Here is a 15,227-nt window from a genome sequence, read left to right as displayed (position 1 = left end):
TGAGGACTAGGTGCGTGGTCGGTCGCGTCGACAAAGACGGTAAGGTCAGAGATGACAGCAGCGTCGTTTGTCTCGAGCCAGGTCATGAGGGCGTCAGGTTGCGATACGTTGATAGCGACAGATTGGAGAAGATCATCAGGTGTAGGTTCAGTCCCCTTTTGCCAGGAGTAGCCTTCCTTGCGATGGAAAAACATGCATGGGAGGGGGTCCATCATGAATATCGATGATGCAACTTTTTTTTTTGAGATAGAAAGAGACGGAGAGATGTTAGGTGTGGGTTGACGTAGAAAGAGGGGAAGTAAAGATCAACATGACTTCATCAACTCTTGCACCTCGAGAATGCCATGCGGCAAACCCTAATTGGTTGTGTGAGGTCTCACAACCATAGACGGCTGCTAAGTGAATCCCTACGAACAGCGAATATTGCCTTGAACTCTTGCTCGCAGCTGTACAGTAAGCACCAAAAGAAAACATTGATACCAGACTGTATCTACGCTTTCACAGTTATCGGTGTAGAGCGAGAAAGCTAGCGAGATTTGACCGCAAAGGCGTGTCATGATCCAGGAATAGCACCGCATTTTAGCGAGAACGCTAGTTGGGTCAGCCAACATCGCCCATCGTCCCGCTGTTGTTAGGCCAGCCGTCGTCAACACCACACCCGTTGGCCAGCAAGCTCCCACTCACCAGCCAGCGCACGCATGAGATGAGGGTCTGACACCACCACGCCGCATAGTCGCCGCAGACACGCCGCAAATACTCTACTGTGGCGTCCAGTAGCCACCAACTTCCATCCCACGATCTCTACAATGACGCGCCGCAGCGGGAGCTTGACAACTCGCATCATGGCTTTCCTTTACCGCAACAAGTTCGCCTATTCTCACCCCACAATTTGCCCACGTCGCCGTCCAATCCTCCTTGGGCTTGGCTCAGGCAGACACGCAGAGGAAGTGTAAGGCGCTCAGCCTTGTGTCGATTCATGATTGTTGCTGCTCATTTCTTTTAGCGCAGGTGGCTGTGCTTGCCTAAATTTCGAAACGTTGATCCTACAGCACAACCCTTTGGCACATCATTGTCTTTGTAGAGGCCCTCGTATTGGGCCGCCAAATCTGTGTTGATGTTGTGTGGCATGAAGCTGGAATGGGTAGTTTGTCGAAAGAGCAGCCACTCAATTTGTATGGTCCCACGAGCTGAATTGATAGCTTCAGCTGCGTAGACAGAACGAGCGAAACCGCTCGGACGTGGCTCGCACGCGGTAGAGAACCATCCCCAAGTGGATTGACAACAGATGGGGCTCCGACATGCACGCCCGTCACCGCCGTCTACGAACCCGTGCCACCACCAAACTGCCACACAGCTCCTTCTGATTCCTCGATTAGACGCGGTAGTCCAAGCTTCGACGGCCGTTCTCGACGCCCATCATTCGTTAGGCCTCTTGTTTTGCGCCAAGCTGCTCATCATACCACAGGGGCGCAGTGACTTTTCTCCGAATTCATGGGCCTACTTTCCCCACAACGTGCTGAGGCTGAGCATATCTTTCCCACTTTCGAGCCGCATACTGGACGCCTTCTCACGGATCCAGCGCCATGGGCGCAGGATCTAAGGCCGGTGCGTCAAAGGTTTCATTTTACGGAGAGACTTATGTCTGCCTGGTGCCCGGTACCAGTTCATAGCAATAGCACATAAGGGATTACTCGAGCAAGTTCGTCTTAACAGTCTCATAGCTATATATCATCAGATTTTCGAGGCGTAGTAGTTGTTATATCTTCACCGCACCGCCACATCGCCTCCTATCTAGCACTACATATAAGCAAAGAGCTTCACCATCCATCTGAAGCATCACCGACCGATTCGCATCAAAGATCCATCGCCTACACGAACATACATCACCATGTCTCCTATACCAGTAGACAACAACCTCGTCGCAGACGAAGACCTAGCTTCAGTACCCTACTCAGGATACTGGACAAAAGCCAACATCGCCCTCACCGTCGTCTTCGGCCTCATCTTCCTCGCCATAATCCTCGCCTGCCTAATCTTCTATCTCCACCGCCGAAGCGAAAAGAAGAAGCTCGACAACCGCAAATCAGACACAGCCGGCCTCCTCGCCAACGAAGACAAGACCAGCATGTTCAGCCGCGTCCGCGCAAGCAGCGTCACATTATACGTCGACTCGGAAGCGGACGCGCGCAACAAGAGATCGAGTACGGATACTATGCATCTCGTTCCACTACAGGTCACGCCGAGTGAGGAGGCTAGTGATCCCATCGCTGATAACACGGAGAGCGCTGGTACGGGTGTTAGTGCGATGAGTCGCCAGAGCAACGGTACGCTTAGTACTATGGTACTCAGTCCCATATCGCCGAGTGGTGACGAGGGTGACATGAGTTTACGGCCGGCACCGACAGGGCGCGCACGCAGTACGAGTACAGCTAGTCAACGGGCACGGTATTACGAGTCGACGCCTATGATTGCGATGCCACAGATTCCGAAGATCATTCACACGACGTCGGAGTAGAGAGGGGGTCTGGGCATACATGTAGGCCCTTAGGGAGGGCGGACGGTAACGAGGAGTTCACGAGCTGAAGATTCCGATGTCTTACTCTGTCTTTCTGTTGTTTCGCGATTCCGCGGTCTTTTCTGCACAAGCATTATTATATACCCTGTCTACGCTCCTGCACCTGGCATAACACGCAGTCGAGTATTATCTAGACACTTCTATCTCATCTCTTATGAAAGCAAAAAGTTAAACAATCTATTTTGATCTTAGGCAAGGCCCTTAGCTGACAGTTGGCTTCATCACTATATTACGTCTAGCATATACCAATCTGTATACTCGCCCCCAAATTCTTCTTCTCGGTTGCCTGGTCGTTGTTGTATGTGTTGGCATCCCGGCTCACTCGGAGTGAGCACTAACGACGCGCATCGATCCCCAGCCCCGGTAAAAGCTCTGGTCTAGGATGAGACATGTAAGCTTTAAATGACATCATACTCGATGCTGAATTCACCCCAGAGCTATTTGACTCTATGAGCAGAAAAGCTCCTATATGCTTATCAGGGTACACAGCCGAGAACACGTTCTGTGCCGCTCACCTTAAACCAGCCAGCTGAGAGTTCGTTGATTTCGTAACAAAGGACTTCGCCTTACAGTCAATGTCACAGATGTCATACTCTAAATTACATCCCAAAGCGTATCAAATTCGACCCCGTCTGAACAAACACCCTCTACATCACTGACGCAGATCCAATAGCCATCTCTAAGGCGATCTCGGCATCACCGATCAACAGCCCAAACACAGACCCACGGCACAGTTCAATAAGCGGCGAAGTTCACACAGGGGATCGCTGTGCCACAAAGACCTCTTGCATGGCCCGACTGTGCCGTACGCGTTACCGCACCCGCGGATCGAGCCAAGAGAATGTGCCACAAGGGATATGTTAGCCTTGATAACAATGAACGGAAGAAAAGGGGATACGTAGCCACACATGATATCACCGTGGCGGTGAAGTAGGAAGCTGAAATATGTGCACACAGTAATGAGTCAACGTGAAGCTTTCTCGATATACATGCTAAACCAACGCTCTACACGCTGCCCCATCCGTAGACCTATCGCTAACAATGCAACACAAAACAATGACTAAACCGCTCAAAACATACCAATACAGATACCCGCATCCATATCGCGACCGCACGAAGCGAGTCTATACAGAATGTGAGCCTCGGGACCGGCTCCCCGAACTCCCATCGCTCTTAACCCATCATCAGCCGTTGAACAGTTGCGGCAAGCGAAGACCTACTTCTTCGCAGCATTAACAACCTCTTCACTCAACTCCCACTCCGGGTCCCAATGCACATACTGCGTCATCGCCACAGCAAGCAGCCACTCCGTTTTGACAATGCGCGGAATCATGTTTTCACGCTTAGCCAACTCGCGGAATTTAGTCCAGTTGGTAAACTCCTTCTTGTCGGCGTCGGAGATGAGGTACAACACGTCTCCCTCGTCTTCAACTTGGTTCTGACTGACCTCTTTGTCAGAAGGGTCGAGTTTACGTTTTGACGCGGAGAAGACGGTGGTTGGTCTGCCCTTCCAGAGCACACATTTTCCGCCGTTGACTTCGACAATGTCTTTGTAGGTTTCGAAGCCGCCGCCGACTTTCTCTGTGCAGAAGACGGTCCAGCCTTTGAGGAGGCGCTGCTTGTTCTGCTTAGCGCGCGAGAGGGCTTCGGAGAGCCGGAAGTTGTTGGCCTCTTCGAAGTCTCTAGCTTGGAGGAGGTGCTTTTCTGCCGGGGGAAGCTTGTTGTTCTTCAGCGCGAAGTCGAGGTAGCTGGTTGATACGAGGGTGGGGGCGCAGGCTAGGGCTGCGATGAACTTCTTCGTTCGGACGGGTTGCGGGGCGCAGACTAGGTCCACCTTCTTGAAGTCGTCGGTGATGAAGAGACCGAGCTCTCGAAGGCGGGCTTTGTCTTTTGATTCCTTGTCGGGGTTGTTGGCCCATCGCTCGTCCTTGGAAATCAGCATGCGGAACTTGATGGGCGCAAGCTTCTCCTTCTTTGCTCGCTTGTTCTTTGCTGGAATCTCTGTGGCTTCGTCTTCTGTCTCGTCGTCATCGTCGACTTCATCGATGGAGCGTTTGCTTGAAACTGATTCACGGCCGCCCTTTGCTTGCTTCGTTCCCTCATCGATCTCATCTTCTGCCCGTCGTCGTCCACCGTGAATGACACCACCCTTGCGCTTCATCTCCTTCTCGAACTGTGCGATGTCTGGCGCAGCGTCGTGCATTTTTGCCAATGCGCGGTCTTTGGCTCCCCGACTGCCAGGCGTCTGGTTCTCTTTGCCATCGGTACGCCGAGGTGGCAGCGGTGTTTGTGCATTGCCTCCGGATTTAGCCCGCTTAGGCTTCTCAGCAGGCGGACTGCGAGGTGCTGGAGGTTCACTTTGTCGCGGTGGTACGCTCGATGCTGGCACGTCATTGGTCTGCGGTGCTGCTTTGACGGCTTTTGTGGGTTTGACTTGCTTTGAGAAGAAGATCTTCTCAGTAGCCTCGCGATCGATTTCTGTCTGACCCAACACCTCTCCAAGGTTGGTCCGGGCTGGGAAGAATGTGTAACGGCCCTCAGTCAGCGGCATTTCCCTGCACTTGGCGTAGCTGTCTTCCAGCCACAGATGATTGACAATGTTCACGCCCCACTCCGCCGCAGCCTCGCACTTCTCGCTGTTCTTGTGCGCAGCAATAAGATGTGTGTTGTCCTGCTTGAAGGTCTTTGTGAACTCCGCACCCGTAGCCTTGATCAAGTTTTCCAGGTATATGCGGGCCTCGCCAGTGTAACTGGATATACTAACTTTGTACTTGTTGAACCCCGGAATGCCTTCCCGTGGCCGCGGATAGTGCATCATCCGCTGCATGGGATTTGTCCAGATACCGTGTGTGATGAGGTAGTACAACCAGCCCAGGTTTCCGACGTCTTTTCGCGCTTGCGACGCCTTGACATAGTCTGGGCCTTCTCGGTAGTTGCAAACATACATGTCTGCATCATCGATTTTTGAGGTTACACTGCCGCCTCCAGCCTTGATCATGCCCGTTATGATATTCCTGAGCTTGGTGCTGATGTTCAGATCTTCACCAAGCTTGACACGCTTTCCGTCGAAGGCCTTGATCGCGCGGGGTGCCTCGAGGTGAGGCGGAGGCGGTACGGGATCGTTTTGAGGGTCTGGGGTGGCTGCGTCTCGAATGTGCTGGCTCACGCGTGTAGGAGGAATGGCGCCTGGTTCCATGTCGGCGAGGATCTCGGGATCGGGAAGTGTATACGGTCGCTCTGATATTCTACGGCCAACTTTGAGGCAGTCATCGAACCTGTGTGGTGTTAGATCAGTTCAACGACCATGCCCTCAACTCAAACCTACCAATGGGGCAACACAATTGACAACTGCAGTCGTTTACTAATAGCGAGCTGACACCGTGGTTCGCTCACATCCAGTGCAATGAGATGTGTCACGAATTTCGAGAGGCTCGGTGCGAATTGCCCGCCCAATGCCAGTACGCCACCCTCGATCGCTTCCTTGTCTCCGCTCGGTATGTCCCCACAGCATATGACTACTTCGCTCATGAAGAGTGCAGGATCGGGGCTGTATGTTCGCGGGTTCTTGGCCTTGTTGGACTGGAGCGACGCGTCTATCCATGTTGGCTTGACCACATGTAACATGAGATCGAGGGCGCGGTAGTAGTCGGGGAAGTCGGCCGTCTCCGAGACAATGTAGCTGATTTCCTCCAGGTTGTCTATGCGGCCTTTGGTTACATTGAAGGGTACGATTGTTCCGCGAGCGCCTGTGATAGCATCTTCGATCTATGCCGTCGGTTAGCAATACTTCTAAATTGATTAGACGCGTCGCATACCTGGCGCATTCGCTCTTCTGAGAGGCCGTTGGGGTATATCGTGAAATTGAGCTCCTCGAACAGACCCTGCGAGCCCTCCAGCATGGTGGTGTCTTCCATGGCTGCGACTTAGGGTGTTGTGTTGTATGTGTGGACTGTGGGTCGCTGTCGATGTTGGATTCGAAGGCGCGATGCGACACGGCTACACGCGAACTTTGGAGGCACGAACGCGTCAAGGCCCACGTGACGCCCCACCAAAACACTTCGACGCTGGATCCGTCATGACGGCGGAGTCCTGTCCAGACTAGTGTCTTTTTGCAGTCCGAAAGAAGCGCGCGTTTGCGCAATGTCCATTCGGAATGATCCTCAAGCGCGAGTATCTCTTTGGCACTTCTATGTGGAGGTTCTGTGGGGAGAACAGAAGCCGTGATGGACCTCGGCATTCCCCAGATTGCGCCGGCTGCTAATCACGACACCTAGAAGCATAGGCGCCTTTCTGTGATCTAAGCGTATCATTCCGTTCTACCATCTCGCTGAACACGTACAACATTTATAACATTTTGACCTGCATATACTTGTTGTCCGAATCCTCCGATCATCCGATCATCCGTCATCTCATCATATCTCGGCCGCAGTCAACAGGAACATGTCTTCAAAGCACTTTCGTATAGATGAGCACAAGCTAGAAGCATCACATATCCGTGGCTTCCCACGCTCCACATCGACGAAGCAGGAAGAAGTCCTACATCTCGCCGTCAAGCAATACACACCTCTCGACAACACGAGCCCGAAACCTGGAGACATCACCATCATCGCAGCGCATGCGAATGGATTCCCGAAAGAGCTGTACGAGCCACTATGGGATGAGCTCCTGAAGAGATGTCAGCAAAATGGGTTTGGCATCAGAGGAATTTGGATAGCAGATGTCGTGCACCAAGGCATGAGCAGCGTTCTGAACGAAGATAAGCTAGGCAATGACCGTATGTACATTTCTTCAACTGCGCGATTGATACGCTAATTCTACGTAGCGGCATGGCTTGATCATAGCAGAGATCTACTTCACATGGTAAACATCTTCCGCGACCAGATGCCTCGCCCGATAATCGGCGTAGGCCATAGCATGGGCGGCTGCCAACTCGCCAACCTCGCATTGCTGCATCCACGTCTCCTCGAGACACTAATCCTCATCGACCCCGTCATCCAAGGCAAAGTCTCACTAAACGGCAACGTCGGACCAGCCGCCGCATCATCACGACGACGCGAGCGCTGGCCCTCACGCGAAGAAGCAGCCAAGAGTTTCGGCAAGAGCAAGTTCTACCAAACGTGGGATCCACGAGTCCTTGATCTCTGGGTGCAGTACGGTTTACGAGACGCACCAACAAAGTTGTTTCCCGACGCGAAGAAGCCAGAGGTAACTCTGACGACGACCAAGCACCAGGAAGTAATGACTTTCCTACGCCCAAACTTCACCGCAAGACCAGGAGACAAGGAACCGTCATCTGCGGAATTCACGTTGAGCAACCCGAAATTGAACCGGAGGACGCATGCCGATATCACGCCGACTACTGAACCCCAGACGCCCTTCTACCGGGGCGAGAGCACCATCGTCTTCAACCAGCTACCATCAATCCGGCCATCGGTATTCTACATTTTCGGCCAACACTCTTTCCTCACTGATGATGCCGTCATCGAGGATAAAATGCGTCTGACTGGGTCCGGTGTTGGCGGCAGTGGCGGACGCGCTGAAGGACGAGTAGCGAAAGTCACGGTGCAAGATGCTGGGCATCTGATTCCGATGGAGAAGGTGGAGGAGAGTGCGGATCATATTAGCAAATGGGTCGGCCAGGAGATGAAGAGGTATTGGGATTGGGAACGCAAGACGGAGGAGGAATGGGATGGGAAGCAAGGCGTGGATAGGAGTGTGTTGCCTGAACGGTTTGTCGAGGAGTTGAACGCTTTGATTAAGCCGAGGGAGAAGAAGCCGTCGAAGCTCTGAATCTTAGACTGGTTGAGATGCAATTGGCGAGATGCCTTCAGAATCCATCTGTCTGGCCCATGTATTGTGGATATTTGCATGGATAAACTTTCCCTAGCACTTTCACATCAATTCTACCGACACCTCATACCCCAACACTCATACATCTTCAATCTTTCTTACTCTCCCCCCTCTCCGGATAATAACCCCCCGCAAATTCCAGACTCGCCCCCTCCCACCTCTCCGTCTTGACCTCCTTCCACGCACTCCACGGCCACCACCCCTCCCTCACCCATATCCTCGCCTCAATCGTCGCAATAAAACTCTCCCTACAAAAGTTCGCCCGATGCCCATCAGGAAACGGACTCGCCAGGCCGAACCAACCCGGCTCCTTCGGCGCACGCGCCTTGAGTTCCAATTTATGTGTGTAATTCGACACGGATATCGAAAAAGTGCGGGTGTCCCAGTCATTCGTGGCGCTCATGAAGGGGCTGAGGAGGTTGAGATACGAGACTGAGAAGGGCGGTACAAAGTCCAGATTGAGGGATGGAGACCGGTATCCGAGCATGTAGGCGGTGTTGTACATAATCTTCCCGCCCGCGAGACAGATGCCGCGTTTTTCTTCGTTGTCCCAGGCTTGCACCCACATGTGTGCGTCCGGGAAGCTGTTCGCCCAGTTCTTCTCTTGGTGGATCGTCGCACGGCTTTTTCTGTCCTGTGCTGGGAAGGCATCGCCTAGAGCGGGTATGTCGAGGGTGAATGTAGTGGGGGAGCAGAGAGAATGCACGTGCCAGTGGAGTGGGAAGGGGAGGTGCACCATCCAACCTTCGGGTGTGCTCTTGTCTTTTCTCCATGGCATGTAGTCCTCCTCGCATTGCGCTTCGAGCGACCAACTTCCATCTTCGGCGGCAAAGTTGTAGCTTGTGCGGCCGTTGCCCTCTGTGCTCATCACTCCCATGCCTGGTACGCGTAGGTCGAATGCTTTGGTTTTTTCGTCGGTGGTCACGCGCTCGATGTTGTCGACGAAATGCTCGCGCTGGAATATTGGATGGCCTGATGAGGGGTAGTATGTGAAGGAGACCATGTGTGGGCGTGATTTGGCACCGGGAACGGAGCATATTATCAGAGCGATGTGCGAGCCAGATGCGAGATCGAATTTGGAGTAGTAGCCCTCGAATTGTGAGGATGGGTGAGGGGCGAAGTGCTCCATGGTGGGTTGCCAGTAGATTGGAACCTCAGAGTGGTGGTTATAGAGGATTATCGACTGTATAGTTGCGGGTTGTTTGTGTTGATGAGTTGGCGTGAGTAGTGATGTTGGTAGGTTGGTAACTCATGACGTAGGCAAATATTCGGGTTGGCATCTTGCATCCAAGCCATCACACATTTTATGTTACACATGTCCCAGCGATAGATGCTGCTGAAATAGTACACCTTAGCGTATTCTCATTCACTACGTTCGAATGCGCCAGCTATCGGACTCGATATATGTACCCACAACTACAAAGTTCGTGCAACTTCCCTTTCCACAATGGATGAGAAGCACAAAACTTTTCTCATGCATTTCAAGTGGTGTAATTGCAGAGCTACTTGACTCTATAGTAAGATTGTGCAAAGGTTTCTTGGGACTTTGGAACCTCAGACAATGGCAGCTAGGATGATGTCCGCTTACGTTGGTTGTGCTACTCGCGTGAAGCTCTTCGTTTAGAACGTCATGCACCGCAGCAACAACATAGCAGTTTCTCAAACACTCAGGATGTATCCTATTCTGGTATCTTCGCTGTGGTATACGTTTATACCATGTCTACAAACGTCAGCGTATCGGAAGGCAAAGTGTATTGCATGGAGACATACATCCTATCAAAGGTTGAATCCATTCGGCCCAAGGCTCGCATGATCATATGTACCGGAACATGTTGTTCTTCACGCTTCTTTTCATTGAGGCGGGCTTTCCATCCTCATATTCGATGCCGGCTTCTCCTCCCTCGCTGTCATGTCCTTGCAGCTTTGCCATCACCTCGGCATCGAGCTCAGCTTGTGTCTTTTTCTTGGGCTTTGTCTCATCGGACAGTTTGGTATCGACCTTTTGAGTATCGCCTTTCACTGGAGTTGAGGTGTTGGAGCTCGCATCGGAATAATTCCTGTTGTATGTGACTGAGGGTAAATTTTGTCGGCAGGACGCTGTTGAGGATGGTGTGGTGAGAAAATGCATGGGAACGCGCCCCGTGATTTGTCGTAGAGACACCATCGCGGCGGGAATATGTGACCAAGAGAGGGTGTAGTGAAATCGTAGCAATAGGACTATGGGAAGATGGAGATGATGGATTTACGTCACTGTGACCGCGGTCGTCTGGCGCACGTGAAAGTCTGGTGCCTGCGCCGCGACTGCATTGTGTGGATCGCTCTGATGACTTCCCTCCAGAGGAGGACCGCGCATTAATATCACTAACCGCTGGTCTCAACTCCACGTCGTTCTGCAAGCTATCCGGACTTCACTTTGCTGTTTCCACGCGGTGCTTGCGACTGCCAAGACGCTAGTGGCTGCAGCCCATTTTCAGTTTCGCGATCGAGGATACCATCGCTCACGACACGCGCGCCAACCCACGATACCCCCCGGAAGCCATCCAACATGGTCGTCACATCTTCCTGGTCCAACGTCGAGGACGAGGTCTTGAAGGCCGCCATCAGCAAGTATGGGCTGAACCAGTGGTCGCGATGCGCCTCGCTGCTGTCCAAGAAGAGCGCGAAGCAATGCAAGTCGCGCTGGACCAACTGGATCGACCCCGCTATCCGGAAGACGGACTGGTCGCGAGAGGAGGATGAGAAGCTCCTGACTATGGCCAAACTCCTCCCCACCCAATGGAGGACTATTGCGCCTATTGTTGGACGAACGGTACGCTGTTGCGATTATCCCTTTTTCCAGTATCATGCTAACTTTCCGCAGGCTACGCAATGTCTCGAGCGCTACCAAAAGCTGTTGGACGAACAAGAAGCGAGAGAGTCTGGCGATCTTGGACTGGCGGGTCCGGAGGGTGGAGATTCAGCCGCTCCTTCAGCAGACGATGTACGTCGTCTTCGCCCCGGAGAAGTCGACGCCTACGCCGAGAGCCGACCTGCGAGACCCGATGCGGTCGATATCGACGAGGAAGACAAGGAGATGCTGTCAGAGGCGCGTGCGCGTCTGGCAAACGTCAGCGGTAAGAAGGCCAAGCGGAAGGCCCGCGAGCGCCAACTTGAGGAATCAAGAAGACTTGCCTTGCTTCAGAAGCGACGAGAGCTGAAAGCTGCCGGTATCAACATCAAGATTACTCCGAAGAAGGGCAACCACATCGACTACAACGCCGACGTACCGCTCGAGAAGGAAGTCCCCGCCGGCTTCTTCGACACCACAGAAGAAATCGACCGCAACGAACAACAACGAGAGGCCTTCGATCCGCGAAAGCAACAGCTTGCGAACAAGAGGAAGATGGAATCGCAGGAAGACGGAGGAGGTGACAGGAAGAAGAAGAAAGATGAGAAGTCAGGAGGTCTTGCAGCGTCGTATGCTAAGGCCGCACAAGCGCAGAGGATACGGGAAGCAGAACAGAGCAGCAAGCGACGCGGTCTCGTGCTTCCAGCGCCGCAAGTTGGAGAGGCCGAGTTGGAAGATATCGTCAAGATGGGAACGACTGGACAGCGCGCAATTACTGCGGGCAGCAGCGACAACATCGCAACACAGGGCCTGATCGGGAACTACTCGAACGTGATTGGCAACACACCCATTCGCACGCCCATGGCCCCCAAAGAGGAGGACTACGTCGCGAATGAGGTGCGGAATGCCCGGATGCGAACAGAGACCCAATCTGCTTTGCTAGGTGGCGACAACCCAGATCTCGTAGACGACGAAGCACCCGCCTCGCTATCAGGACCCGCCTCACGACACCAGATTGTGACACCAAACCCCATGGCAACGCCTTTCAGGCAAGCAAATGGCGGAGCTGGAGAAACACCCATGCGCCAGGGACCGGGAGCGACACCCATGCGAACACCACGCGATACACTACGCCTCAACGGAGAGGAGAGTGGCATGCAACTTGTTGGCCAGACACCCCGCGATATCAAACTAAGGGAGCAAGCGAAGCGGCAAGACCTGAAGAGCAGGCTCGCTGCGCTGCCAAAACCCAAGGAAGAAAGCTGGGAGTTTGAGCTCCCAGAGGAGCAGGCGGATCACATGGAAGTCGAAGTTAGCGAGGAAGACGCTGCTGAGCGCGACCGAAAAATCCGTGAAGCACGCGAAGCCCAGGAAGCCGCAGACTTCGGCAGGCAAAGTCAAGTCGTGCAGAAGTTCCTTCCAAGGCCATCGCTGGTCGACATTGACGTCATGATGAAGCGCGCGTTGGACCTCTCTGACCCTGTCGAACGCGAAGTCGAAATCGAGATGGCTAAGCTCATCGCGAACGACGTCCAGAAGTTCGGCGATGGCCGAGTAACTGGTTCAGTAACACGTCTCGATTCCATGACCGATGATGCTCTCCGGAATGCGAAGATGGAGCTTGCCCTTGAGCTTGCGATGACCTCAGACAAGGACAAGAAGGCCTTCCATGCCGAGCTCGACAGTTCCTGGACCACGCTTCACGGTTCCGCAATGCTGCCCGGCATCGCTGGCTACGAGGAAGACGAGATCGACGAACACCAACTGCTCGTCGAAGCCTTCGACAACGCGCAAGAGTCCATCATTGAAGCCGCGGAACGTGCGAACAAGATCGAGAAGCGATTAACTACACATCACGCCGGATACATCAAACGATCAAATCTACTACGAGAGAAGATCAGCGGCGCATTCTCAGCACTCGAGCGTGCCAGAGATGATTTGAACACTGCGAGAACGGCACAGTACAGCGAGCAAGATGGCATCGCACGCAGACTGGAGAGCCTGCGCGAGGAAGTTCAGTTCGTTACTAAGAGGGAGAGGGAAGCACAGGAGCTGTACAGGAAGCGAAAGGAGGAGTTGGACAACTTGCAACAGCCTGTCAATGGCGTACACTAAGCGGTTTTGTGGGCAGACACTTTGGTCTAAGCCTGTGTTTTGATATGATTAGGGGAATGGCGGAGGGTTGGTATGCATTGGCGTGGCGTTGGAAATTGCACGGCAGATACATATTTTTTGAGACTGCTTTTGGAGAGTGAATGTCAATACTATGATACACCTCAACTGAAGTGTTACTCGTGATTATGTAAATCGTGCTGATCTATCGACGGAGATACCAAACTCACAACTACTAAACGGTTCGTGGCGTCAGGTACCAAGAATCTTATTTCTTTGACTTGCACCCAATATTTAAGCTCTGCTCTAAGGGTATACATACATCATGTTACATTCTGCAAGCACGTTGCCCGACATGCCCGCTAGTACCTGTACCTAATATCCGAAAATGCGAGGCTGCCCATGGTCTCGCCATTGACAGCTCACAAGCTTTGAGCTAACACCGCATGAAGGCCCAACGCTCCAACTCTCAGAGCCTCACTTGCATACTTTGCACGAGCGTCACAACAACAAGATGCAAATGCGCAAATTGCAAAGTTGATAATCAATGTTGAAAGAAAAGATTTGATCGTATTGCATAATGTCTGCCGTGGTAAAGTACCCCCCAGTCCAATCCAGTCCATTGGGGTATAAGAAAGAAGCAAACCAAGCCAATGTCCATGTCGAAGAGATGACACGTACAAAGAGAACGCCTTTGACACGTCACCGTGAGTACCCAATCTAATCGAAAAAGCAAGACCCATCCACACACGCACACAACGATGCGTGGTGATGGGAAGATGAAAACGCCCCATTAAACAGTTCAGTCATAAACATGTTCAAGCATAACCCAATCAACAAGCGCCAGCAACAACAAGTCGTATGCGTCTAGCACTTCCCGTCCAACACCTCAAAGATGCCGACAACATGCACCTCACTCGCGCCGCGACCCATGCTCGGTCTCGGCTCGAGGACATCGAGTTCGGTTTCGAACAAGTGCTTCTCCTCTTCCATTTCGAACTCGTACACGCTGGGCTTGCGGCGCACGGCGAGGAGTTGGCGGATGGAAGAGCCGGAGGAGCGGTGGCTGTGTGGCGATGAGTTGCGCGTCAGCGGCGATGTGGTGCTGGAGGTGAAGATGGAGGAGGGCGATGCCGAGCGCAGAGAGTTGCGGGTGGGGCTGAAGGCGGTCTTGAGGCGGCGGAGGGAGCCGGATGTGCTGCGCAGGGGGGTGAAGGATTGGAAGCGGTTGGTGCGGCTTGGGGAAGGCATTTTGAGTGGTGTTGAGGTGGTGGTTGTTACGTCGGAGTTGAGGTTGGTGGAATTGCTTTTCTCAGGCGACGGTTGCTATGATGTAGCTTCCCGGTATTGTTTGAGCGAATATAGACGCGGAGTGTTTGTCGGAGTCCGATTGCAAATGAAGGATGTTTCGAATAGAAAGTTCCAGCTGTCCTTACGAAGGAGGTAATGTAAGGAATGGCAGTCGTAGGGATGTGATAGGACAACGAGTGTTGGGTCCTTGTCGATCGGCTTGCGAATCAGAAAAGGTGGAAGTGGAAGTGCAAAGGGGAGATCAACTCTGTTCAAAGGGTATATATGAATGTAGATTGGGAGATACAGTAGTGCGGTGGTCAAAGACACTCGCGCACAGCCTGAAAAGCGAAGGTAAGTTAAAAGGAGGAGGAGTCGGGAGATGGAATGAAGAAGGAAACTTATTCCTGTAGTTTTAGTCGAGAAAAACAGGCGGACGATGGCGGATCCTTAAGCATGCGTGTCGCATGTTGGCACTTCTCTGTGCCAGTGCGTGTTACGTCCCAGAAGCTAAAACCCTGGAAGGTGGGACATGGGACTGCTGCAGCGGACATCCCTGTCAGGAACGCGTGA

The 15,227-nt window shown here is 52.9% G+C and overlaps 6 protein-coding genes across 6 annotated transcripts; 3 read left to right on the top strand and 3 right to left on the bottom strand.

The window, feature by feature from the left end:
* Positions 1–1,888: 1,888 nt before the first annotated feature.
* Positions 1,889–2,515, top strand: J4E86_008987 (uncharacterized protein; the record flags this gene model as incomplete). Its single annotated transcript, XM_051449495.1, has 1 exon — positions 1,889–2,515. The coding sequence occupies one exon, from the start codon at positions 1,889–1,891 to the stop codon at positions 2,513–2,515; it is 627 nt and encodes a 208-aa protein (XP_051299349.1).
* A 1,276-nt stretch (positions 2,516–3,791) lies between these two features.
* J4E86_008986 (uncharacterized protein) lies at positions 3,792–6,489 on the bottom strand (the record flags this gene model as incomplete). The annotated part of the gene is made up of 3 exons (XM_051449494.1): positions 3,792–5,850; positions 5,901–6,340; positions 6,391–6,489. 3 exons carry the CDS (start codon positions 6,487–6,489, stop codon positions 3,792–3,794), a joined length of 2,598 nt encoding a protein of 865 aa, XP_051299348.1.
* A 526-nt stretch (positions 6,490–7,015) lies between these two features.
* J4E86_008985 (uncharacterized protein) lies at positions 7,016–8,365 on the top strand (the record flags this gene model as incomplete). The annotated part of the gene is made up of 2 exons (XM_051449493.1): positions 7,016–7,349; positions 7,398–8,365. 2 exons carry the CDS (start codon positions 7,016–7,018, stop codon positions 8,363–8,365), a joined length of 1,302 nt encoding a protein of 433 aa, XP_051299347.1.
* Positions 8,366–8,513: 148 nt separating this feature from the next.
* On the bottom strand, positions 8,514–9,554 carry J4E86_008984 (uncharacterized protein; the record flags this gene model as incomplete). The annotated part of the gene is made up of 1 exon (XM_051449492.1): positions 8,514–9,554. One exon carries the CDS (start codon positions 9,552–9,554, stop codon positions 8,514–8,516), a length of 1,041 nt encoding a protein of 346 aa, XP_051299346.1.
* A 1,416-nt stretch (positions 9,555–10,970) lies between these two features.
* Positions 10,971–13,367, top strand: J4E86_008983 (uncharacterized protein; the record flags this gene model as incomplete). The annotated part of the gene is made up of 2 exons (XM_051449491.1): positions 10,971–11,234; positions 11,286–13,367. 2 exons carry the CDS (start codon positions 10,971–10,973, stop codon positions 13,365–13,367), a joined length of 2,346 nt encoding a protein of 781 aa, XP_051299345.1.
* An 864-nt stretch (positions 13,368–14,231) lies between these two features.
* On the bottom strand, positions 14,232–14,615 carry J4E86_008982 (uncharacterized protein; the record flags this gene model as incomplete). Its single annotated transcript, XM_051449490.1, has 1 exon — positions 14,232–14,615. The coding sequence occupies one exon, from the start codon at positions 14,613–14,615 to the stop codon at positions 14,232–14,234; it is 384 nt and encodes a 127-aa protein (XP_051299344.1).
* Between the last annotated feature and the right edge of the window lie 612 nt (positions 14,616–15,227).

This window comes from Alternaria arbusti (assembly GCF_024043155.1).
Source record: "Alternaria arbusti strain BMP 1465 chromosome Unknown scaffold_15, whole genome shotgun sequence".
NCBI classification, from domain to species: domain Eukaryota; kingdom Fungi; phylum Ascomycota; class Dothideomycetes; order Pleosporales; family Pleosporaceae; genus Alternaria; species Alternaria arbusti.
Note: the sequence above shows the minus strand (reverse complement) of the source record. Positions and strands in the feature narration are given on the sequence as shown.